The sequence below is a fragment of the Macrobrachium rosenbergii genome, chromosome 9, assembly GCF_040412425.1.
Source record: "Macrobrachium rosenbergii isolate ZJJX-2024 chromosome 9, ASM4041242v1, whole genome shotgun sequence".
NCBI lineage: Eukaryota > Metazoa > Arthropoda > Malacostraca > Decapoda > Palaemonidae > Macrobrachium > Macrobrachium rosenbergii.
The window spans coordinates 57,041,583-57,068,217 of record NC_089749.1 but is presented as its reverse complement, the minus strand read 5'-3'; the positions used below and the strand labels follow the sequence as shown (position 1 = coordinate 57,068,217).

At 35.5% G+C, this 26,635-nt stretch overlaps 1 protein-coding gene across 10 annotated transcripts in view; it reads left to right on the top strand.

The window, feature by feature from the left end:
* The window catches only part of LOC136841870 (longitudinals lacking protein, isoforms H/M/V-like), a 31,916-nt gene extending 7,586 nt beyond the window's left edge, over positions 1–24,330 (top strand). For 5 of the 10 annotated variants that reach the window (XM_067109277.1, XM_067109278.1, XM_067109280.1 and 2 more), the window contains exons 5-16: positions 1,254–1,315; positions 3,215–3,284; positions 3,900–4,094; positions 4,664–4,791; positions 5,128–5,338; positions 6,138–6,253; positions 10,108–10,179; positions 11,112–11,291; positions 12,750–12,803; positions 17,318–17,501; positions 18,418–18,491; positions 22,597–24,330. In XM_067109277.1, the coding sequence (XP_066965378.1) occupies positions 1,254–1,315; positions 3,215–3,284; positions 3,900–4,094; positions 4,664–4,791; positions 5,128–5,338; positions 6,138–6,253; positions 10,108–10,179; positions 11,112–11,291; positions 12,750–12,803; positions 17,318–17,501; positions 18,418–18,443 (1,298 nt within the window). In that variant the 3' untranslated portion in view covers positions 18,444–18,491; positions 22,597–24,330. The remainder of the gene's footprint in view (positions 1–1,253; positions 1,316–3,214; positions 3,285–3,899; positions 4,095–4,663; positions 4,792–5,127; positions 5,339–6,137; positions 6,254–10,107; positions 10,180–11,111; positions 11,292–12,749; positions 12,804–17,317; positions 17,502–18,417; positions 18,492–22,596) is intronic. The other 5 variants (XM_067109282.1, XM_067109283.1, XM_067109285.1 and 2 more) reach the window with 1 other exon arrangement.
* The last annotated feature ends 2,305 nt before the right edge of the window (positions 24,331–26,635 follow it).

Here is a 26,635-nt window from a genome sequence, read left to right as displayed (position 1 = left end):
ATAGATCCTTCTACGTCCACATAGATATAGATCCTTCTACGTCCACATATCAGCTGAGGGTATCAGGCTAGATTTAATGTAATTAGATTGAGTCGGTTAAATCTAGATTGAATTGTGTGACTGTTTGAGTCGTTTGCTCTGTATTGTCCAGTGCATTGGCAGGGACAGTGTCCCCTTGTTCCTTTGGCCACTCCGCGGACACAGCCTTGTCCTGTCCCATCGGCTCCACCTGCTGACAGGCCTGTTAGTCCCCGGGTGTTTCCAGACAGGATTAACATCCCAGGATGTTCAAGGACTGTGCCCTCTGTCTCCTGCCTTTGCTTTCAGTCCTCCATGGATCGGGGTTGCACAGGACAGTTGTTATAGGTCTAGATCTTGTGTTTGACCCTGTTGCCCCACGGTTGTTCTAGTGGTTCATCCAAGCCAGATAACCGATTGCGACCCGTTGTGAGTGCTGCCAGGGTGCAAGGGTTCACTCCTGCTAGTGAGCATGGCATCGTGCCTGCATCCCTTGTTAGCAGTCCTGAGTCTGTAGTTAGCTATCAGAGTCAGCATTTTTGCTAGTTCTCCATTTTTATCGATGTTGGAGTCGGCTAATGATGGAGGGTAAGTTTCACCTCAAAAATAATGATTTTTATGATAAAATCAAATTTTCAAATACTTACCTCTGTCATTGAGATCCCTCCCTCCAAGTTTTCAGCCTCATAGTTTCAATTACTCGCCTTCCACATTATGCCTGAATTCTTTTTGTTGTAGGCTACTGTCTAAGATTTTATTTTTTATCCTACCAAGTGAATTGGCCTTCTCTACATTGTTTAAGGCCAAGGAAATGATGTTCTGTGAGTGGTGCCTTTGCAAATGACTGTTTTCTTTCTCACAAAGATCTTTGTAACTGTGGGCTTCATGAGGTTGATATCTTTGAGTACGAAAAGATTAATGGCAATTGCAGTGTCAAAGTATAAGGGAATTTTGTCTTCATAGGAATTTTAAATGAAGATTGTGAATGAAAGTTTAAAATTGAGCAGGTGGGACTGGTAAGCAGGAAATAACCTGAGAGAATTGGTTAAAAGTGTAAGGCTGGAACCATTGCTGCTGGTTTCAGGGAGATGCCACAAAGAACCTTTTAATGTTAACATACCAGTACCTTATTTCAGTTTAAGCTCATATACAAATGCAAAAAGTAGATACAATAGAGGCAGTGGAAAATACTATCAACTGCTTAGTCAAGTAATGAGTGACCTTTTATTTTATAGGCAAGGTTATGGTTGAACAAGAACAGCTTGCCGCATTCCTTAAATTAGGCCGTGCCCTCCAGGTAAGTCATTTTTATTTTTAATATATTAGTACTTTAAGAAAAACCATTGCATTTTCAAGTAATCCAACCTCCTTATATTTTTTAATTTGATCATTAGCCCATTACCTTGGTAATAAGCCAAGAATCTGCTCCAGTCAGGGAAATTTATAAATTTAAAAATCATAAATTAGCAAAGCAGAACCCCATAGGTATGGTGACCCTGTAGTTTCAATGCTGTGATTTGGAAAAGGAAAAGAACTGCATGTGACTTTATGAGTTACATCAGTTTGGAAATAAGTACTGTTTCTATTATGCCATAATTTAATGAAGATCTGTATTAGAGGAGGTTGTAGTTAAAAGTTATGCTTCTCATGTGCTCAAAACTGAAGTAGCAGTGAGGTATTGCCATACTGTTATACAGTGGTTGTCTGGGGGCTAGAAGGTGGTGGGCCATTTGACAAGAAGAAATGGAAGTTTGTCATTAAAATGAAAGATAATAGAAGCAGCAGGACAGAAGCCAGTGGGAATTAGGCAACATATGAGGAAGACCCAGTTCAAATGGGTATTGGTAGAAAGCACTCATATTGATTAAAAATCTGATCTAAAGATTTTGATGATGGTTGTAGGCACATTGCAGAAGTTTTAAGTCGTTATTGTACATTTAAAAAGGTCCATGACTGAATCACCCTGAAGCTTGGTTTCTATAATGTATACTTTGATTTTGATAGATTTGTTTCATTGAGACAGGCTGTTCAATTTGTAATGAATGAAGGCAAGATTTAATTGCAAATCCTGAATTTACTTGACTTTATTACCGATAAGGTTAAATCCTTGAGCCAACCCTGTGAGAACTAAGAAATTAGCTCATTGGTTTGATTAAGCTACTTGATGGCAATATAATAATAATAATAATGCTGTATATCAGGTCCACAATGATATTCACTGGTGAATTATGTTGATTTTATAAAAACATTACATGAGCTTTCGAATCCTGTCCTGGGGGTTCGAAAGCTCTTGTACTGTTTTCATAAAATCAACATAATTCACCACTGAATATTATTGTGGACCTGATATACAGCATATCCTGTTCTCGATCTAGATTAGAAAGACCCAGTTAATAGTAATAATGATAGAACTTTTTGTGGGTGTGTTCAAATTTCTTGAGATGGGTTTTAAAAGCCTGCACACTGGAATATGTCATCCGATTTTAAGTGTTTACTGAACTGTTCTTGAATAGTAGTTTAAATCAAGTCCAAATATGGTAATTTAATATTTTCTTCCAAAGTATGTAACAAAGTTACATGCTCCTATATGGTCAACAGTGAGAAACTACTGTTTTTGAGAATTTGGAAACGTCGGCGTCTGAGTTGCCTTCCTCCGGATTATTATTGTTATGTTATAACCAAAGCAAGGAGCCATGTTTATTCTTTGGTGAGACAAAACTTTGTGCAAAATGAGTTTGAGAAGTTGGACAGCCAGTTAGGAAGAGTGCTGAATGGAAGAATGAGAACTGAACAAAACCATCAGACTAATGCTAGGAGAGTAGAAAGTCCTTGTTGGTCCATTCAAACTACTTTTTATTTGTAACATTCTAGGTAAAGGTGTTTCATACATTTGTGGGGTAGTCATATAGGGGTAAGACTTGGTTCCAGTGTTTTTTGGTCGTTTGCTTAATAAAGGTTAAGTCGGCCTTGTGCGAGCATGGACCCTTGCCCTATGGCATCTGTAATTGAGGGTACTCTGTTCAGGTAAATAAGGGGCGTGGATTTAACATGTGGGCTCAGCCCAAGTTATAATGCTGATTACCCTGTGTGATTGCTTTTGTGGAAGGAAGGTTCTTGTCCTTAATTTTCAAGTACTGTGGTTAGTTTTACAGGATCTATGAAGTTCTATGATTTTATGCTTTTATTTTCTTTACAGGTGAGAGGGATTTTAGACATTGCAGCACAGTGTGAAGAGGCAGGTCTTACTACAGCAGAGGAAACCAAATGTAAGTTCCCATTTTGTTTACATTTACAGTGATGTTTGAAATAGTTTACATTCATTTTATGTTAGAGGGAAAGGGTGGGGGGAACTATTGCTTTCATTGTGATAAGCATGGCATGATTAAAGGAGACAGTTCACTGAGTGAGACTATATTGAGTCATGAAGCCATTATGCTTTAATTCATATATATTCAACAAGTACAGTATCAGTTACTTGATTATGAAAATGAAAGGGAGACTTAATAAATAGAACAGTACACTTTGTTATTGAAAATTAATATCTGTTTAGCAGTGACCTAACCTTTAAATCTGTATGATTGGTAATACAGTACTAGGTTATGATTATCTTAAATAAAAATCTTAGTTACCATGGAAACAGTAAGTAAATGCATAAGCTGAGATGGAAAGGAATGTCAAAAGAATATGCCCCTTGAGTTTTATAATATTAATTAATGGATATGAACTATCTCAAACAGTAAAGTGTTTCATTACGCTCTTGTACATGTGTCAGAGAATCAGAGTTTCTAAGTAAATGTTTAGTCACATTAAAGATCTCCATTTCTTATTGACACCGTCTTTGCAAATAGAACATTCAGCGAAAAGTACTTTCAACATTTCAGCCAATGCCCAGTATAGTACCACAGTGCAGCAGCCACCGAAAGCAGCCCCACAAACTCCAGCGGCCAAAGCAGTACAGCAGAGTGGAGCCACTGCTGCTGAAACAAAGAAATATGCTTTCCTGTTAGATAAAGGATCCACGAACCCTACCAAAAAGCCCGGTCCACAGTTTCGGAAGGTGATGCCCAATATAATAGGTGAGGATGCTTTGTTTTCTCATGAATTAGAAATGTTTCCTAAACTGGCGACTTCTAAAGCTTAGTCTATAAGGATCTGAGAACTGACCTTTTGTCTGCGTTTAACTTAGCAAGGTAGCAGTTGAGTTTTTATGAAGATTTTTAATGTTTTCCCATTTAAACAGGCCCTGTCTAAAACTGTTTGTGTGGTTATGATTGACAGAATTCAGGTATTGGATGCTAATCCAGTGAGAATGTTTCTAATGTATTCCAAAGCTGACTTCAGTTGTTTTGATTTTAAGCATTAGTGTCCTTTAGAAATAAGTGAAAAATGCCCTACAGCTTTTTTCCTTTTATGAGAGGATTGATTTTCATAATTGAAATTGATGGTTAATGATTGTTAATTTATTCATCAGGGATATTTTGTAGCTTTATTTATATATATATATATATATACATCCATTTGTGTTATTTTTGTATACATCCATTTATGAATATGTACTGTCATGATTTATTTTGTATTTATGAAATACGCTGTCATGCTGCGAAATATTTTTTTCAGTCCATGTCATTTTATATGGTTCTTGCAGGTACTGTGGACCAACAAGGAAATATTGCCAAAGTACAAGGCATTGGTGCACAACAGGTAGCGCAACAACAAACACAGCATCATGCGCAAACTGTACAACAGGCACAACCTACACAGACAGTACAACAAGTATGTTATTTGAAATTCAATACGAATATTGATGTATCTAAATGGGCTTTTTCATTTATGAGGGAGGAAGGGGTATTGTTGTGATGTGCTTTCTTTAGTGATCAAGATTTTTGGCCTTGTGACTGATGTATTTAAGTACAGTGTATAAGGCATCATGCAGCACACTTTATCACCAGTCAGGAGTAAATATTTATATTACTGTAATCAGTAATGTGGTGATATTATGGGGGTAAATAGTGTGATACGAGTAAACTTTGCGTATTAACTACAACCATGTTATAAGGGAATGAGTTTTGTTAGAAGATGGGTAATTTTCACTTTGTTCCTAACTCTCAGGTTGTGCAGCAAGGACAAGCCGTTCAACGTCAGCAGGTTCAGCAGGCAACCGAGGAGACAGTAGGCGATGATCAGACCCAACAGCAGCAGCAGCAAGAAGCCGCCCCCACAACTTTGGAAGAATTGCAACAGGCCCTCTCTTCAGGACAAGCTATATTGCAAACAGCAGACAATGGCTCTGAACAGACGTTACAGATGGTTGAAGGACAGTGTAAGTTCAGTTTCTTGAGCGCTCGTGTATTTATAGTTTTGTTTGTGTGATGGTTGAAGTCTCCTTATACTTAGGGTTTCCTTTTACTGTACCTCCATTCATATTCTTCCATCTTACTTTCCACCCTCTCCTAACAATTGATTCTTAGTGCAACTGCAAGGTTTTCCTCCTGTTGCATCTTTCAAACCTTTATACTGTCTATTTCCGTTTCAGTGCTTGAATTTCCTCATAGGTCCCATCGCTTGGCCTTTGGCCAAAATTCTGTACTCCTTTCTATTCTATACGTAAGATTTTGTTTGCATCTTTGGATTGGAGCCTTGAGCTTGGTCATATTAATTTAGTTTAATAATATTCAAGTGCCTTCTATACTTAATCATTTTGCTGTATAATTCAGTATTCATGTGCCACTTTGTGGCCAGTATTTATTAATGCTAGTGACGATGTGGGAAAATGTACATGACCCTAACACTTATAATCTGGTTGGTGCTTGGTCACTTTTGAAATTTACCATTCTATGGGAGTTTGGTGCTTTTTACTTCAGTGTATTTTTAGTATGTGTGTGTACTTGAATACAGTTAAAAAAGTTGAAATAACTTTGTTGCAGTGTTTGCTGTATTTCTGTAAAGTCCAGGCAAATCAGGCTGGCTGGTTTTGAAAGTACTCTCTTAAACTTTAGACTATATTTTTGCCATTTTTTATATTATCCCCCAGCTAACTGCTTATTTAAATCCCCATGGCAAATAACCTCGCTGTATTTTTACCATCATTGATTACATATGCATTTTGATTCCTTTCACAGGTGTGGTAACAGGTACAGGCCAGACATATGTAGTTGTTCAGGAAGGAGACAATATTAGTTTTGTACCTGCAGAAATGGTGCAAGGTGACCTAGGCCCAGAAGTCAACGGTGGACAGGTGAGTGCCGCGTATGGAAAAGGGTTGTACACCAAAAAATAAAGATCTTTGTGATATGTTTCAGAATGCCCCAAACATTTTGCTCTTGTGCCGTTTCCTCCATGACAGGGTTGTTATCACATCAGAGTTCTGTTGTTTACCATTGCCCCAGTAGTTGGGCTGACTGTATGTTATGACATCGCAAAGAATTGCAGTTACCTTTCTTCCTTTTAATGTTTTTTTTTTTATTGTATTTTTGGGTCTTATCATTATAAGTGTTTGTGTAGTACAGTATGGATTTATGTATTATAAATGACTGAAGGCCACATAGTGGAGTTTGCAAAGTTAGAGAGGTGAAGGATATTTTAGATTAGGTTTGAATATATCAAAAGTTACTTGGCTAACCTTGTCTGTGAAGATTTGTATGGTAGATTCAGTTGTCTTCATTATGTTCTTGTATTCTTATACAACTTAGGAACATTGTACTACAATAAGGAATAGACTAAGGGATGTGGTTTCCAGAGGCTGGATAAAAATAAGACAGATTTCAAAGAATAAGGTGGTTTGGACATCTTAAGAGACGGGATTAGGAACAGATAGTCAGAGTGTCGTTAGATCTAATCCTTCGGGCCAGCCCTAGGAGAGCTGTTAATCAGCTCAGTGGTCTGGTTAAACTAAGATATACTTAACTCTTAGCAGGATGAATGCCTGTACAAAGACCAAGGGAATTTTGGGATGAGGGGACCAAGATGTATATCTGATGTGAGTTCAGGTGCAAGTACACAGGACAGAAGACAGTGAAGGGCCCATATAAAGGGAAAAGGGGTATGATGGTGCTGTGTAATTTACAGTGCACCACAGTGGATTAGTGTATTTTTTCTTTTATCAGTTAACTTGAAGACATGCAATTTTGTTGCAATGCAGTAATCAGAAAAGTTCTGAAATAAATATAATGTTTTCTATTATTGTGTTCAAAACTGGACAACTTTCAGAATGACAGGTTTTAATATTGTGTGAAGTTGTGTCTCTGGATAATTGAAGATGAAGTGTTATAGCTCCTAGTCTAAGATTAGAAACAATTTGAATTGGGAAAGGTGTCATGGCAAGCATTTTCCTTATTTGTTTGACTCTTTATAAGGTTAACTCAGAAGGTTCAGAGGTTACGAGTGAGCGCAGCAGAGGAAAAGAATGGGACAGTGCCATTAGACCAAATTTATACAAACAGTAATCAACACCCAACTCCCTTCTGCACTGATGAGACATTGGTGATCAAGACAGTGGCTGCATATGTCACAGCATATAGACCTATGAACACTTTCAACCTTCCTTCCATAGTTTAGAAACCATAAGGTTGTTTGCCATTGAATATACAGTATATTATGTTCTGAGATGTGTACCCACAAAATGCAAGTTGCCAGTAATCCCACTGGGCTACCACAACCATCAGAAGTTGTTGCATTGATTATATTCATCTTTTGGATTTTGTGTTGACTTGGTATTGTATATTATGATTATAAAGAGTTTTATATTTTCCTGGGTTCTTTTGGCTTTGTAGCAGCCTTTTTTTTTTTTTCCTAAACATGTCAGAAACTTAGAGATTTCATTTTCTGACTTTTATTGGGGTCGACCATAGTTGAGAACCATTCCATTAGAATATAGTGGCTGTTTGCATTTACAGGGAGGAATTTGTTTTTGTGAAAGCTTTTGGAAAGTCAAACCATCTTCAAGTGTTACTTGTAGTTTAATAAGGAATTTGGATTCTTGGTACCAGTTTGTTTGATTCTGCACCTTTATTCAGTTGTCTCTAGTTTGATTTGATGTCAGACAATGATATATTTATGCCTAGATGCTCATGATGTGTTTGGTCAAAGTTGCATGAGACTTGGTAGGTATCTAGAGGTTAAGTGGATTCTCACTTACATGGAGCACCTGTACTCTTGGCAATGTAGGGCAGGAAACCTTATTTGGATTGTCCTTTTAAAGGTTTATGACTCCAGGAAGCAGTACCTGATGGCATTATTACCTCTTTCTTTTCTTTTTACAAATGTATCACCCATATATTGCTACTAGCACCTTAGGCTCGATAAAGTTACATTGCTACAAAAAGCTTGAGTTGCTCTTCAACTTACAAGGCACCTTTTCCTTTCTGGTATTTACATGTGTCCTTTATAAAATGGAAATTGAGTGAAATATTCAAAGAAGAATAAGGGAAAGAAAGGATTGATAGCCATGTCAGATAGTGTGGTAAATAACCAATATAAACCAGTCATTAAGTTTATTTCAGCATTATCATCATAAACATTACAACAGCATTGCCTTTCACTGGGGGTTAGATGTGAAAGTAGTTCTCAGCTTGTATTTTTGTCTTTTCTTCTTTCTGCTTGAATGCCTATCTTCTTCTGTCCCCTTATTCCATGATTTGTTGCACTTGCCAATAGGTCTTAGTCCTTCTCCTTCCACTTTTACTGCTTTTCTGACCAACTATTCCCCATTGTTTCTCATTTCATAATCAGGCCATGTCAGCCATTTTTTCCAGCCTCTTGATAGAGCGTCTGCACCAATTCATCGTGTGTATTAAGATCTTCCCACCAAACTACATTCCTGAATCTAAACATTCTGTGGTCACAACTTTTCAAAATTTCCATTTTCCTTGTCAGCACACAAGGTTGCACAGAATAGTAGTGGGCATATGTACCTCTGCTCTTGTTTCCAACATTATTAGTAAACCATATTTTGAGACTAGCCAATGACACAGTAACACCCACTGAAAATTGCAAAGTTCAGTTCAAATCCCATATGGATATTTGTCAGAATCTTTAGCTTGTAAAGATTTAGGATTTCTGACATTGTGATGAGGTTAAACTGTTGAAAAATTAAATGAGATTCGTAGCCTCCACACCAGTATTTAGTGAAGTGAAGAGTTTACTTAGTGTTCAGGGGCTGAGCTGCTATAAGTGTTTTAACCAAGTAAGTTAATATATTCAGGGATATTTATGCATTTTGTCAGTTTTGTTAGATAAGTATGCATTGCAGTGCATTTCTTTATGATGTTGTTAGATTAAGTATGTGCTTAAATTATTGTTAAACAGAAGGTCTGTATTTCCTTTAGTTGAATGGAACTCTAAAACAGTTGGTCATTAAAAGGCAGCTCAGAATACAAGGAGGCATAGAAAAGCTGTTGGATATCATTCTCAATGAATTGCATGAAAACCAAACTTAGAAATTGTTACTGTAGTTGCAAGAGAAACAGATAATATTTACAGTAATTCAAGATACTTCTGTCCACTAGCGTTGTTTCCAAAAGGCATTTTGTCACTAGGTAGTGTATTTTCACATTGGGTACTTCAGAAGAGGAAAAGTTGTAAATTGAACTAAAAAATTGAGTGGGTGAAGCAACAGTTGATATATGTACTTATATATTTTTTGCAAGAGCACCAAAAGAGGTATGTCAGTTCAGTCAAGTGAAACGATCATTATTAATGGTTAGCGCATCAGTGTTTTGTTATTCGCGAGTTTTTTAGTGTAGCTGAAGTTCTACTTGAATTTAGCTAGGTGTTTTTATAAATAATCACAATTGCATCCTTTTTGTTTACTTTTTGCTATGATCTTTTAACCTTTTAATATTTTGTGTAATGCATCTTTAGTCCTATATACCTTGAATTTGAATTTTGTTTTAAGTACTTTCTTGAAGTGTTGGTGTGACAGGACTCTTGGTGCATTATTTTTTGCCAATTATTTATAGTTTTGATACTGCCGTTGCACATTGGCTTGTTTGGTTCTTATTTTCTGTAGCTTCCATGCAAGTGCAGTGGGCTGCCTTTTATTTTTATCTGTGACTTTATTTTATCCCCCATTTATTTGTTGTTATTAAACAGGTGGTTGAAGGGTTGGATCCAGTGGAGCAACAGCTTGCACAGATGGAAGGCCAAGTACTTTCTCACAATCAGGTTAGTGGTCAAAGTGGGTCTGGCTGATCAGATGTGTCTAGATACTGTTGGTCTGAATGTTGGTTTGGGGTTGGGAATGTTGTGCAGTCTGAGGTATCTCTCTTTGAGGTTTGGATTTCACTTTTTCACTTTTTTTTTTTTTTAACATTGAATTCATGGTTTGTGTTCATTCACTCCTCATTATTTTATGGGTGTTATAGTCATGTGGATATTGGGTTCATTCCCAATTCTTTTTGCTTGTATATCATTTGCTTCCTCATAGCTTTTTTTTTTTTAGAATTTTTTCTGTCACCCTTTTACTTTGCAAGATTATCTTTGCTCTGAAAGTTAGGTTTATATGAATCTTAAAAATTCAGGAAAGTTTACCGTCAGAATTGTAACCAAATTTTCAGTTGTTTGAGAAGTGTCATATTTATACAGTACTGTATTCTTAAAAGTAGTGATTGGCTGAGAATAAAGTTAAATGTCTGCTGTTCAGAGAAATACTTCTAGGTGTAGGAGGAAAATCTTTTTGTCTTGTTTTGCAGAAGCTGAAGTTTTTTCGAGTGAAATATTTCTGCATTAGATTTAGCAACCACTTTTGGATCTGTGATTACGAGTTTCTGTTAGATTCCTAATTTTAGTCATTTTATTTTATTTTTTATGGTCTGTCTCTGGACTTAATTGCTTGATCTCTAATTAGGATTTTTCTCTGGACTTAATTGCTTGATCTCTCATTAGGATTTGGTGAGAGCCACCCTGCTCATGTAGGAACGGCATTCATGAACTAAGAAGCTCCATATCTTTTTTTTTCTTTCCTTTCTTTTTTACCAAACCTTTAGTATTTTAGTGACTTATAACATTTGAGGATCATGTCTTATGTAAAAATATGTTTTGTTAGAGATACATACCTATTGATAGAAATTTAGTGAACACACTTGATTATTGTCCAGGTGATTGAAGGCTCTGGTCAGCAGCAAACGACAGGTAACACTGGCCAGGCAGGGAGTGGTGCCAATGCTGGGGGTGATTCTGGGTCCCTAGACACCATGAGTGTGGTTGAATCTCTGGTGAAGCTGGGTGAGAAGCAACCTACAGAGAATGAAAATGGATCTGGCGAAGAAGCTACAGAGGTAGGTCATTCCTTGAATTTTCTATTTACTAATATACTTCGGTTGGATGACTTTCTATTAGTTTTTAATTTTTTTTTTTTTTTTTTAACAAATTCTGGATAGGGTACTGCTCTCATTACTTATATTGTTACAAGAGGTGATTTTCAGAAACCACAGCAGGCCCTTGGTTTTTGTGATGGTTATCATGTACATTCATTTGAATTTCGAAAGGTTATTTTTGAAATTTGAAGGAAGCAAATATGTTACCTAGTCTTATGTATTATGAATATATTTTAATTTCAACAGCATCTGTAATCAGACTGAACATGTTTTGTTCCTGTGGCAGAACTTGGTCCTCCCCTTCATATCTAATTCTGGCCAGTCTCAGTCACAACTTCCCACCATTTTGTTTTGTTATACCAGACCTGGAAGCTTGAAAGATAGATGCTGTAGTGCATCTCTGGGATGGCACAGAAGTCGTAAGTGTCGCCAACCATTTGCTACAGTTGGGCAAGTAATAGAAAAGACCTTGAATTCCAAGGGTTTCTATGACCCAGGAGTCTGCTCATTGGTTAATGGTTTGCAAATCTTTTGGTACTTTTGACAGTCTCCCCAGAACGCTCCTAAACTGGTGTAGCAGTACACTTTTTTCAGGTTCCACAGAAATCAAGAAATGTTGAACCTTGTATATAGAAGTTATCCTGCTGATCATCTGAGGCATAAGCTATCTTCAAGCTATGTAGAAGCTCTACCACCACCTTTTCTGAACCATTTGGAAGCCTTTCTGCATTTGGTGCAGTGATAAGAGCACTAATTTAGCTATTACCACTATTCCAAAGATAGCTGACTTTTTATGAGAAAATCAGGATAGTTGCCATAAAAGGTTATTGGCAGACATTTTGTTCAAGTATCAGCTGCTCAGTCCTTCTCAGTTTGAGATTTGATTTTATGTAAGTTTCTGCCTTCCACTCTTGCTGATTTGTCACAACGCATGGATCAGATGACTGGAATGATGAGAATTGTGACTGATTGGAACTGGAATCTGCCCTTGCATGCATACCACCCAGCTGACTGCCTTTGTCCTTCTGTGGGATTGGAGCTGAGCATGAGACAATTCCAATCACATTAAAATGCTAATTATAACTAATCAAAAAAAGATTGGTCAACAATTATACTTTTTTATGCAAATTTTATACCGACTTGTTTTGAGTCTTATTTGCACTTATATTTTGAGTTCCCTGTTATTAAAACAAGGGCTTTGAAGTATATTTTGAGTTCCTGTTTAACTTTTTTTTATTGAAACAAGGACTGTGAAGTGGTTTTATTGTAAGAAAATTATAAGCTGGTAATAATTTAAGACAATGTTTGGATACCTTCATCTGCAGAGCTGATTTAGAGAACGATAGATCGTGAGAGCAGTACAGCCGAGTCGCTTTCATTCCAATTTGACACTTTCTAGCCACTTTGTCCTTGATTCAGGTTGGTGCTGATATGCCGAGCCTTGATGGAGATGGAACTGATGACACAACAGAGGTAGCTCATTTTAAATGTAGTTGAGAAATAATTGGCTTTGTGTGGGAAATTTTTACTTAGTTAAAGCCTAAAAAATTTGTCGATTAAAACATATTATACGTCAGTATGTTTCATGTGCATGATTTTTACTTGATTCTAATTCTGATGTTTGGTAATGTCTTTTAAGGAAATTAAAGGGATTGTGTTACCAGGTATGCATGCAGGTAAATTCTCATTCTTGTTAAATTGAAATGCAGCTTAAGCAGGCTTTGTCTTTTCAATGGTCAAGATGATAATGAGACAAGGAATTGTTCAGTGACTGGGTATATGTGGTGCTTTGCCAGACAGGGAGTGTAGCAATATTGCATACATTTTACTGACTCAAACTAGTCCTTGTCATATATTTCATAATGCTCGAAATTTTGATTTTTATGTGATTTCAAGTATTTATTGCATTTGAAATTTTTTATAGCCTGGCAGTTTCCCATTTTAATTTCAAAGCTGAATGGTGGGTATGAGCCAAAAGAAATTGTCTGCAAAGTGTTTCATGTGTGGGTATTGCAAAGGCTTGGAATACTGTTAAGAGTTTTGTTGTGTTGGGTTGACTATGCTGTAAAGCTATTTGTACAGTATTATGAAATGATCATTTTGAGTACTTGAACATGGGATTAGTAAACAGTAATTAGGATTGATATTTAGAATACCTCACATCCTGGAGCCCCCTCTCGTATCATTGAAACAATAACTTGTGAAATGACTCCTTTGTTTTTCTAAAATTTTCAGTTATAGGAAACTGGATCCTACTTGGAGAATGAAATCAATAAGGGAAAAGGATCTGAGTAGTATATTTAGACTTGGCTTCACTCAGTATGTAGTAAACAGCTGTTCATTTTGGTTAGCAATATGGAAAGTAAGATGATGATGAGAAAAAAGAATATGAGTGTGATTTCATAACAGCTTTTCCCTCTCTGATCCTTGATATGAAATGGGTAACTCCACGTCCCACATCTGTTCAGTGTACTTTCTGCTTGAATTCCCTTGTGGTCTGCTGTATGTCTAGATCTGTTCCTTTATCAGGATATTGTGGGTATTACTAGAGATCTTCCAACTCACTGTGCGTCCAAATCGTATTGTCGTGGAGGTTTCTTTATTTCTGAGCCAATGTACACTTCATTTCTCCCCAATTTCCATATATGTGTATATATATATATATATAACATGATCTTCCCACCTATCTTTGGCCGTCACCTTTATCATTCTGTTGATACACCTTTTCAGAAATTTCATTTTTTGTGCTGGTGCCATGTCTTTGTTACTTGTAGTAGTACATGCACCATCCAATTGTTACTACTGTTATCACCGCCTCGTCAATGTTACGTGTGTCCCCAAGGCAACGGAACACATTTCACTTCTTCTACCACAACATGGTACTCTTCCCTCTCTTCTCCATTGACTCTCTTCATATTTTTGGGGCATTGAAAATATCATTCCATGTACACAGTTCTGGGTTCTCTGCTACAACTTTACCAGCGCCAGCATTTTCACTTTACAGACTCTTTTCCAGTCACTAGTAATTTATATTTTGCTAAAGCTAATTTTTTGTCCTCTCCATTCTATTCTTTGCAAATGTTCCTGAAACCTCTTGATACAGTAATTTAAGTATCATATTTAATCACCTGAACCATTTGTGTGCATTAAATATGTGAAACCTTCAGGTTTCTTGTATTTTTACTTTTTAGCTTGATATGTTTTTAAGGTAGGAATTTGCCAAAAAGTGGCTGTTGGTAAAGTAAGATGGAAAACTGCAGGGAAATACATCGTAAGTTTTTAAGCAGTTTTGCTTTTGTAAATATTTGTACTTGTAGCATTGCTAGTACTGCCATCTTGAGTCGTCATTGTCCTAAATATTTTAATGTCATTTCTTCCTTTATTGGTTAGGTCTGTGATGAGTTATCTTTTGAATCCTTTGACACACTGGCCAGTTAACTTTTGTAGCTCCTTTCATGGTTGTAGGACCACTGCCTTTAGTCTTTTTCTAAACTTTTCCTATTGACTCTTCATTTTAATTACTAGTACTTGTCAGTTTCCCCAGGGCACAAAACCAAATTGGAAGTTGTACATTTAGTTTTCATACCCTTTATTCCAGTCCTCAAACCTCTTAGGAATACACATTCATCATTGGTACCTTTATCATTGTCATTTGGCTATTCACATTTTTTTTATTACCTATAGATGTCTGTGTTGATATTGGTCATACAAGTTTGTCTTTCTTTTTTTCTGTAATTTTTTATTTTCCTTTCTCTCACTGTTGAATGAACCATTGGGTGATGTCTTGTTACAAAAACCTTAAGGTATGAATGTTAGTTGAAGTCCAAAATACAAGGCAGTGTTAAACTCTATTAAATTACCAAATGACTGCCAATAATTGTGAGTGCCAAGATCCTGGTTTAATATGAGAAATTTATTAATTGAATGTAATTAACTTGGTAGCCAAGGAACTATACACAATGTTATTTCAGGGTTCTACACGTTTGATATCATCATGGGAGTGCAAAGTTCATTTTACCGAGTTGGTGAAGTTTGTCAAATCGTGGATTCTGGTCAGTTAATTGTAAAACACTGTAGTCAACTTTTGGAAAAAGTTGGCTTTTAAATGAAAGCCATTAACAGGGAAAATTTGTACACATGCGCACACACCACTCGAAAGTTTTGCCCCACAACATAGCTGGAACAACATCCGTGTTTGAGCTGTCTTACATTATATCTTTGTATTAAATTTAATTCCTTGGGTAGATGTTGCCTGTGTCCTCTTTGGTTGAGGAAGAGAGGTAGTCTTTTTCATCCACATGTGAGACCAATCTCCCATTCTTTTGTAATTCTGAAATAAAATTATGCTCCAGCTGAACTGTAGTTCAAGTGCAAAAGGAAGTGAAAATGAGATGAATGAAAAGCTTTTGTGTTCTTAGCCTATAAAAACTAATTTTATCATTTTTCTAGATCACCTGAAAATCTTTGAAGTGTAATTCAAACGAGAATCAGAATTATCTGCATTTACTCTAAGCAGTTCATAGCAATGTGGATATAACACCCACAAGACCACCACAATCACCTGATTAAGTTAGGTGATTTCTTTTTTTATCTGCTTTCAGCCATTGAAACACTTCCCTTCTTATTTCCCTTTATTTTAACCCCTTGCATCCTAGTTTGATCCTGCGAGGCGTGATAATAGAGATTGGGTTCAATCTGGTTATGCTCACGTGATAATCATCATTTTGTGCCATGCCATTTGAACAAATTTTGCGGGAAAAATCCAGATCACTTGAATGGGCCTTTAATGACTTTCGGTAACACTCCCTCCTCAACTCAAGGATATGAGGAAAAATTGTCCCTCTCGAGATCTCCCACCACCCCAGTACATCTTGTGTATATTTACCCATATATATACTCAGGGATTGTTCCTGGTTTCAGTTCTTTTCTTTTATGTCAGCTGTAATTGTAATTTTCCAAAATAAAGTACAACAAAATATTAGAACATGTATAACTATAAAATTAGCTGGTATTTTTTTATTATTTTTGCGGAAAAGAGGCCCCTATATGGGGTTGGCGATGTTCATTTTTAGCTTCCTGTAGAAGGTACAGAAAATCAGAATTTTTTTCTTAAACCATGTGCATTTGCTTAAATTGGCTGACCATAAAGTTTGCCCGTCTCTGGGTTTTATTAATCCATATTTAGCTCGGCCTTTAAATGTTAAGAGTAGGTTTACTTTTCCAAAGTTTTGATGGTACTTTCTCATATCTGTTCTTATATTCATTAGATTTTTATTATTGGATAACTTGTTCCTTTTTAAAGCTTAATACTTACCGGTTTTCTGCAGTTTGAGATATCCTAAGACTGCATAGTACATGAATCAACTAGGCAATTTCTGTCATTACTTAGGTTCCAAGAAACCAATCTCGTGCAAACTGGTATCATTCTGTATTAGTGTACCTTGTAAAGTGTACTTTCCTTGTCTTCTTGACTGTTTTTCAGTCAATAGGTATAATATGAAAGTGGTTTTTCCTAGAAATTTTGTTGTCATGGTGTCTATACAGAAAAATGTTAGAGGGTGAAATACAACTTAGAAATTTCAAGTTCCCTAACATTGTGAGTTAAAAAGTTGTGTACCTGAGGTTTTCTTGTGAAGTGGTCTTAATAATATTTTTAGAGCATTTTAATATCCTCAGAACTCAAGATAAGACCATAAGCTTGGGTGCTTGATGTTGCAGATAGTTATTGATATTTCATAGACTTTGCATTCTCATCTCAGGTGGACAAATTGGTCCATTGTTAAAAGGATTTCATGAATGTGTGTTAATACCTGTGTATTTTTTAGTTTGTTTTTCCCCTTTGATTCAACTCCCAGACTTTAGAAAAACCTAGTTGGACCCTTGTTGCAGTGGAAAAGAAGGCGGTAATCAGAACAGCTGCACTGAGTACAGTATGGTTTGGTCTAGTGTTTGAGTTTTCATCTTTTAAATGTCATTATACTGTTTAGGTTGGTGCATCAATGCCTTGCATAGGAGAAGAAGATGAAACGGGGGCAGGAGAAGGGGAAGAGGAGATGGAGGCTGATGTAACCACTGAAGAAGATACCGGCAAACGGAGGAGACAACCCACCCAGAAGATGATAGAAGCCATGGGTATGCTGAAGAGAAAAATTCCAGAATCTCCAACACAAGGTATGTACTGTATGTGATGCTGTTTATTTTCATTTTTTTAATACTTCATTGGCTGGGGAATCATGACTAAAATAATAAGTTCTAAGCCTTTGCTCATGCTTACTGATCATCAGATTTAAAGATTTGTGGTGTCAGTTCATGTTTGAATGCAAGATATTTTTACTGTCTTTAGTTTTTGTCTTTGTAATTTCAATGACTTTGTAGGCTGTTGCAAAGTTTTGTATTAAAATTGTAATTCACATTCCTTTTAACCGAAATATTACATTGTTATAAAAATAATTTCCGGTAGCACAAAATGCAACGACTAACGTTTTCCTAGTGAGAGCATTAGCTCTCTACTGTATAGAAAGGAATATTTTTAGGAGAAAATCACAGATTATTTTAATAATATTCATGAAGCAGGACATGTTCTCTGTAGAATTTTTTTCTTGGACATATAGGAATAGATGGCTGCTGCATATTTTTGGTGAGAAATGAGGTTTAAAGAAATGTGAAAAGCATCCTCAGACCTGTGAACCATTCTGTATTCATTATGATTTGAAATGTTGTAGTTGAAAAGTTCCAGTGTTCATTACCAAAATAAACCACAGGGTCAGAACTAGTTAGGTATTAACTTTAAAGAAAAGATTGCTTGCCTTCTACTAATAAACATCAGCCTACTACTCCAATTGATAATTAGGAACTCGGTAATCTGGTCAAACTACCTAAAAACTGGGTGGCATATCATCCCTAGAATATAGTCAGCTTAAACTCAATAGCACCTATAAGTTGTCAAGTAAAAGGTTACATTTATTCTCCCTTGTCTGTGCACTAGTTGCTTGTAAGTTTCAGGGGTTATTCATTGAAGTTTCATCAATTGGTGGGAATGATGTTACATTATCATATTTGATTCTCAACTAAATTGCAACTTTTGCAGGTGGAAGAGGTAAAAAAATGAAATAATTAGACACTGGATCTTCACATTCTTCTTGATCGTTAGGATTACTTAAGGTAAGTGGTTGTCAGTCATTCCCAGCTGTTATCTGAATAGGAATATTGTCAATAAAGCTTTTTTTTTCCCCCTGACAATTTTAATAGTTGTAATTGATGCCGTACTGGCAATCATCATGAAGATTGATTGTGTCTTCTGAATGAAAACTAAAAGAGGAAAGAATTAACATGCTAGATTATGATATTTTCCTTCAGTAATGAAGGTAGAGTGTAATTATCGTATTTCCCAGCATCAGGGATGGTATTTGTTTTTCGTGAAATATATCTTGGAAATGTAATCTGTCCTAGGAGCCAAAAATTACATTTTTCTCAGTCTTATCCTAACCCCAGAGGAACGTAATCTTTGGCAGACAGTAATCAGAACTCCAGTATAGGACCTCAGAGTGAAGAGTGTAAAGTATACTTAGTTAAAATAGTTAATAAAAGTATCATAAAAACAAAAAAATATACATAGAAGAATTCATTCCTGTATCAGTAATCATATTATAGCAAGACTACAGTATTTTAATCAGACATGTTCGTATCAATTCACGTGTTACTTTTACAAATGGTAATGACATGCAAGATATTTTTGGGTTTTAAAGATAACATTTTTACATATATATATTTTTGTAGTGTAGATTTTAATCTACATTATATATTTTGTTCTCTTTGGGATGTTAAGTTCATGGGGCAATTTTACAAAGTGCAATTGTGCAGTAAAGTGTTATTACATATTTTTTATGTTACTGTTGTATTTAGTGTTTCCATTACCATAAATTAAAAATTTAGTGCTTCCTTTATCATAGATTAAAAAATATTGCTGCATAAGCCTTCATCCAATCCAATCTTGAAATATTTTGCCAGCTGTAACTCCACCCATTTGCAATGGTATTCTGTTCAAGTTTTTCACTTCATCGATGTACAGCTTCTGAAAAGCTTATTGAATATTGAAGTCATGGAACATTAAAATAAAACAAAGAATATCGAAGATAACAGAACTGAAAAAAACTACAATTATTGGTGTGCTTTATGAGCCAAAGCCATTATACTTAGAGCATTGAGACACTTGGTTGTGTGCATGTGCCAACCATAATAAGCCCTTCTATTTATGATAGTGCAGTCTTATTTATTTTACAAAATCGGGTTGTGTTTTTAAGGTTGGAGCATTTCAAAGCCAGAATACAGTACTTTAATCAAATTTCCCTCAGGAATGTGACTTACCATGTGAAATAAGTTATCATCAAAATATTAAAACCAATACAAAGTTAATTAGCAGCAAAATTTTGAGAGGAAGTTGTGTTGCAGATATACTGTTGTGTATCTGCAACACATAACTCAATATATCATTACAAGAAAGTTGTTAAATTTAGGAAGAATTAACTGAGCAAACACAGGACCACCCAGACATGCTTCACATTAAACAGAAAAATAGTTCATGAGCCTTTTACAGTATCGGCTGTACTTGGATTATACAAAATTTCTTTAATGCATACAGGCCTGGGCTTCAATCAGGTAGTGGTGTTTAGCTTCTAAGCTTATTTAACTTCTCTATGTTAAGCTTATGGGGTATTTAACCTCTCTACCTTTTATGAAATGAGGAATGTAAGGAAACTGAAAAGGTATGAGAAAAAGAGTTAAGAAATTGTAACTATGTCACTGTAGTATAATACCAAAAGTGTTACATAAAAGATGGAAAGCATCAAGGACATATTAATGCATGCAGACCTGGAACTTGGACCAGGTAGTGGGTTAAGTTTCTCCTTAAATTAGAGTTCTCAGCCATCCCACCTCTTGCATGTACCACTCTTGCCAGCTTGCTTACACATACATACACACTAGCTTTCAAAGTGCTTACTTGTAATACCCTAAATAAAATTGGTACCAGTAGAAAAAAAGATGTCAAGCTTTTTATAAAGGAAAAATTTAACAGCTTTGCTCCAGGTCAGAATGTCAGTTTTGGAATGATCAGACATCTAGCCCTTAGCAAGAAGCAATTTACTAACTCAGATTGTAACTTGGGAAATGCCATTATCACTAATGTTTTTTATGGTCACTTTTGCCTTTATGGTATAGACCTGAAATGAATGCCTGCATTCCTTGATATGTCTTCATCCATGCCAAATTTCCATGATTTCCTGGCCTTTGCACAGGTCTTCTTGTTCCATATCATATATATATATATATATATATATATATATATATATATATATATATATATATATATATATATATATATATATATATATATATATATATATGTATGTATGTATGTATGTATATATATATATATATATATTATATATATATATATATATATATATATATATATATATATATATATATATATATGTATGTATGTATGTATGTATGTATGTATATATGTATATATATATATATATATATATATATATATATATATATATATATATATATATATATATATATATATATATGTATATATATATGTATGTATGTATATATATATATATATATATATATATATATTATATATATATATATATATATATATATATATATATATATATATATACATATATATATACATATATATATATATATATATATATATATATATATATATATATATATATATATATATATATATATACATATATATATATATATATATACAGGCAGTCCCAGGTTAACGGCGATCCGGTTTTACAGTGCTTGTCTACCAACGAAAATCGGCAATTTTCGCCGCCAAAAATCGCCAATTTCTGCTTATTGGCGCCGATACATAACTTACAGAGGCTCCAATAAGCAGCTAAGTTTGCCGAAAAAGTGCAGAAATCGCCAGTTTTCAGGTAGCGGCAATTTTTGGCTATCATCACACCCTCAGAACAGAACCCCGCCGATAACCGGGGACTGCCTGTGTATATATATATATATATATATATATATATATATATATATATATATATATATATATATATATATATATATATATATATATATATTACCTCATCCCTTCTCACTGCATGTCCAAATCTTATGCAGTCTTTGAGAGTTTGATCTTCTTTCCAATGCCCAAACATCACACTTGTCTGCCACTTCCTCATTTGATGTGTTATCTTACCAGTACACTGGCATGCATCATAGAGTTTTAGTCACACTTTATTTTCATGGCACGCCTTCATAGACCAGTGCAAGTCTTTTGCATGAATTGCAAGCTTTTCCAAGTTAGCTCATTTTTATGTATTAGTAGTCGAGAAATCTGGTACCACCACCTCCAAATAGTTTCTGTTCATTCCCCCTCCCCCCTATTGCAGTGGTAACCCTCTCCTCAAGCAAGAGATATTTTCTATTTCCAAGATCTGCTCTTCCACCACAACATAGTTTCCTACCTTTCCTTCTCATTTGCTGTTTGTAGATATTTCAGGCATCGAAAATTTTTTCAGGTGTATTGCAGTCCTGATTATTTTTTATAACACCGTCTGGTATATTTAATTTTGTAGCACTGCATTTACTCTTGATATCTCTCATCATTATCTACACACACTTTTATGGCAATTTTTCCTAAATTCACTCTATATCTCTCCCCTGCATCTACATAGCCACTTTTTTGACTACTTTTCCTAATTTTGCAGTAATGCATTTACTCTTGATCTCTCTCCTCAGCCATCTACATAGCCACTTTTATGACTGCTTTTTCTTTGCTTCTTTTCACGTGACCTTAAGCTTTGTTTAGCTTTTGCAGATTTTCACTCTTATTTCCATGTCACTTGCATATTTTGAGCGTTTCTCAAACCTTTTCCATTTTATTTTGCTTGTTAACATTAGGTTGTCTGCATGTAGCATGGGCCTCCATTTCTCCAGTCCTCAGTAGCTTGCTTCATTACTGTAATGAACAGCAAAGGGCTCTTGGAAGCAGATTGGTGATGGAAGAACTGTCGGGATGTTCGCCATTTTATCCAGTTGTTAAATTTGTAGAACAAACTTTTCGTACCAGGCCTGTGAGAGTTGGGAATGTTCAGCCAGTGATTTGCGTGAACTATTTAGTATTAATAATAACTCGGTGGTCTTGTTAAGCTACTCTAGAGTGTATTGGGTTAGGGTTGTCGAATCACAGTTTAATTTGTCGTACTTCTTTTGCTTTCAGACTTAGGGGAAATTCTACAGATGGCAGCAGTCGCATAAAATAGAGGAGATCTCGGACTTACTTTTTTTTTTATTTAATTCCTTTATTTTTCACATTTGCTGCTCTACTTTAAAAGTGTTTGGGTAACTTGTTTCATTGATTTTTTTTATGTATAATAGAATCCATTGTAAAATGTTTCCTGAGTCCTTTTGTGTACATAGTTATCATCTCTGTAGATTAAGGGTCTTGTCAAGTTATTTTAGCGCTGTTGATGATGAACTTATTCACATAAATCCTACCTTTAAGAGTATAGTAATGTTGCAATTCCATATATGCTGTTTTTGTTGACAAGGTAGTGATTATTGCCAATATTCAATATCACAGTCACTCTCTCTTACTTGATTTAGTCAAGTTAGTTATACAGTACTCGTCAGCTTTTGATACTTGACTTGTTAATCAAATTCAATTTTATAAATTATAAATGCTTCATTTGTGATGCAAGCTGAGAATTTTTTGTGTAGGCATCCAGTTTTGACTTGAAATTGACTAAGTAATTTCTTGAGTGTAGTTTTAACAAAGGAAAAATGACTATTTTCAATTATGATCTTGTTTTGATAATAAAAGGTCAGTCTGTTTTGTTTTGTATATGAAGCAGTGTTTGAAGGGATACCATGTAATGTAAGTCATTGACTACTGATAGTGGTTGCTACCATTTCCAAGCTCATAGATTATCATTGTCTCTGTGTCTTGTAGGATAGGTTACAGTTCACTTTGTTTTTTAGTCATGTGGAAAGTACCTGTTTATATGTTACTGTTGCTATTTCATTCGGCATTGTAAAAATACCATATTGAAAATACCTTGCTTCTTTTCTAAGGTGTAGTAAACTATTCATTGCCAGCAAAGACTTCCTCTCTCTCTCTACCCACCATCATTAATTTTTTTCCCAGGTTTCAACATTTATTTTGACCATCTCTAATTTGATGTTTTCTTGGCTTGCTCATTCATTTATTCGACTTGTGCATTCTCATTCGTATTTCGCTATCTATTGTAGCTGTGTTTGTAATCAGTGTACATAAGTCTAGTGGCTCTTTTGTAATAGTTATTAGCATATAGAAGTATATAGGGATGTACACACACAGTTTATAACAAAGTTGGCCGGACATTGTTTCAGCTTCTAATACATTCATTTTGTGGGTTGAAAACAGATTTTAACGTCAAGGGGAAATAAATTACAGTGATGAAATACTTCAGTCAAGGTTTAGCAAAAATCATTGAATTACGAGCAACACATACTTTGAATCATGGTCAACCGTGTTATAATTTCTGGGATTCTCTTCATTTTTGATGTCAACCTGCTGCCGATAATGTGTAGTACAGTAATGAAAAGGTGGGAAATATTTAGAAGTGTACTTTTATATCCTTAAGTTCTAAATCCGTCTGTACCCACAGATCTGTTGCAGTTTAAAAGAACGGAAGGCCTAGTTGTCATGCCGATATGAAGACTATGATAAAGGCTGTAATAACTAATAATAACTGTACTTGTATGCTTAACTGTAAAACATTTATATCTTAGTGTACTGTTGACTGTACATGTTGGTGAAGTAGAGAAGAGCAAGTACAGTGTTCTGTTGCTACTCTGGAAATTCATAAGTGATGTGTGCTTGGCTGAGTGAATGACCTTTTTTGCCCTCAGCCTGACCAAAGGAATACTGGAGGGTACGACTTGTAGTTTCAACGATTAAAAATAGTAAATACTTTGCATTTTATTTTTCCCCATTTACACATCATCTAGTGGGAAGTTTATGATAGTAATTTTTGGCATTATTCCACTTTCATTTCATCATCATTGCCCCCACTGCCACATGGCACGAAGGCCTCTGTAAAATTCTGCCTCTCATATCCTTCTTGCGCTTTGTCTTTAGGAATCTCCACTCATCTCTAGCCCCCTTTTTCAAAGCTCTAATGTAAGTGGGTCTGGGCTTTCCAACCCCTCTATTGCCCACAGGACCCCAGTGGACACTTGCACTATTCTCTCTGATGGTTTGCAAAGGACATGTCCAAGCCATATCCATCTTCTTACCATCAGTATCCCATCCACATATGGAACTTCGGTAATTACTTTTATGTATTGTCACTTTACCCCTGGAAAACAGACTGATATCTCAAAGATTGTGATGCATTGTACAGGTAATGAGAAAGGATGACAAGTAGATATGGAATTAGCAGGATGAAAGCCAGTAGGACAAAACAGTAAATTGTATGAATAATTTTAAGGTTTAGACCACTAAGGAATATTAGCAGACAAGTGGTGAAAATGAAGCGTAAAGCTATCGTTGACTTTGCTGAATTCACTTGCTCCTGTTTAGATTATTGGACACCTTCATGACTTACTTCCACTCCCACCAGACTCTTAATGTCTTTTGTAAGTTTCTCTGATAGTGGTCACCATAGTGTTTGTACTGTGGCATCTAATTAATGACCAGATCCAGTGTTGTTTGATGCCAGTAAGCAAGTGACCAGATTATAGCCAATATGATTCTTTACCATTATCAAGAACATCTATCTATGTAATAAACGTTTTCCTGTGCAACGAACAAATTTAGCATGATTATCCCTGATGACATATTGGAATAAAGAATTTGGGTATAATGGAGTTTCTTAGGGTTGCTTATCACAGATGATTGCAAAATTGCAATTTGGTTACAATTAGTGCAAAATTCATTAAGGCTTGGCCATGTTTTTTGGAGTGAAAGTGGACCTTTCCTTCAAACTGGTTGTATTGCATTAATTAGTGATGCTGGTCAAAATTGACTGCAGGCCTCCGGTAGGGGGTTAGCACCGTCAGTGCACTTTGGGTGGTGCACAATAGGCATTACTAAAGGTGGTTTGCAACATCCCAAATTTTCATAAATTGATGAATGATTGCAACTTTGTTGCAGTCTAGGCAAAATTTACCAAAAACCGTAGGATATAAACCTTGAAAATTTTTATAGGCTACCATGGACTTTTCCTTTCATTCAAGGTTCAATGCAGTGTTGAGTCAGTTTTATCAGCATCACTGCAGAAAGACATTATATGGAAATTTGGGTGATATACAGCAATTTACGCAATTTTCACCAAAGCATGAAGGCTGTTTGTCAAAGTGGCCTTCCTTTACAGTATGTATGTTTCTGTCTCTTGGATCACTTAGTCAAAAAAAAAATTGCAGTATGCTGTAGTTCCCTGTAGGAGTGTTGTGCCATCAGTGCACTGCAGGCATTATTTAGGGATCTTTGTGATGTCCCTTTAGCTCCTAGCTGCAACCCCTTTCATTTCTCTCACTGTACCTCCGTTAATATTCATTCTTCCATTTTACTTCCCACCCACATCTAAAGTGCAACTGCAAGGTTCACCTCCTGTTACCCTTCAAAAACCTTTTTACTCTCAATTTCCCTTTTAGCACTTGTCCTTTGGCCTAAATTTTATATTCCAGTTCCAGTACTAAGGCTCTAGCTTCAGTAATTTTTATCTCAAGACTTTGCTTTCCAACTAACTGGGTACAATGGGATAAACTGGGTCTCTGAGCATGAATCAGATTGTAATACAATATAACAATATTGTATTTGATGCAAAGTTTTAACACAACTCCAATGTTTAGTGGGCCGCTTTTTTAAGTTGAAATTGTTTTGCCTATAAAAAATTGTGTAAAGATTTTGCGTCGCTAATCATGAATATGATTATAAAATTGTAAAAACTTTTAAGAATTTTACAATTCAGTAAGTTGCGACAGTGAGTGTTTTGTCAAATTTGATTGCAGTGAGGAGACAGTGGTGCCATCCTCGCAAATTTCACCTAGAAATGTATCTTTTGATTGTTAAAAAAAAAAAAAAAAAAAAATCCCACTCTCTTGTAAAGTTTACGGAGCTTATATTGTCATTCCATCAAAGTACGTTGAGGCTGTTGACAGTAACGAAGATACTGGAATTATAAGAACTTTATTTTCGCAAACGTCAATTCTGTAACTTGAATACATCACAACTCGGAAGGGGGTTAGTGCCATCAGTGTAGGCATTCCTAAGG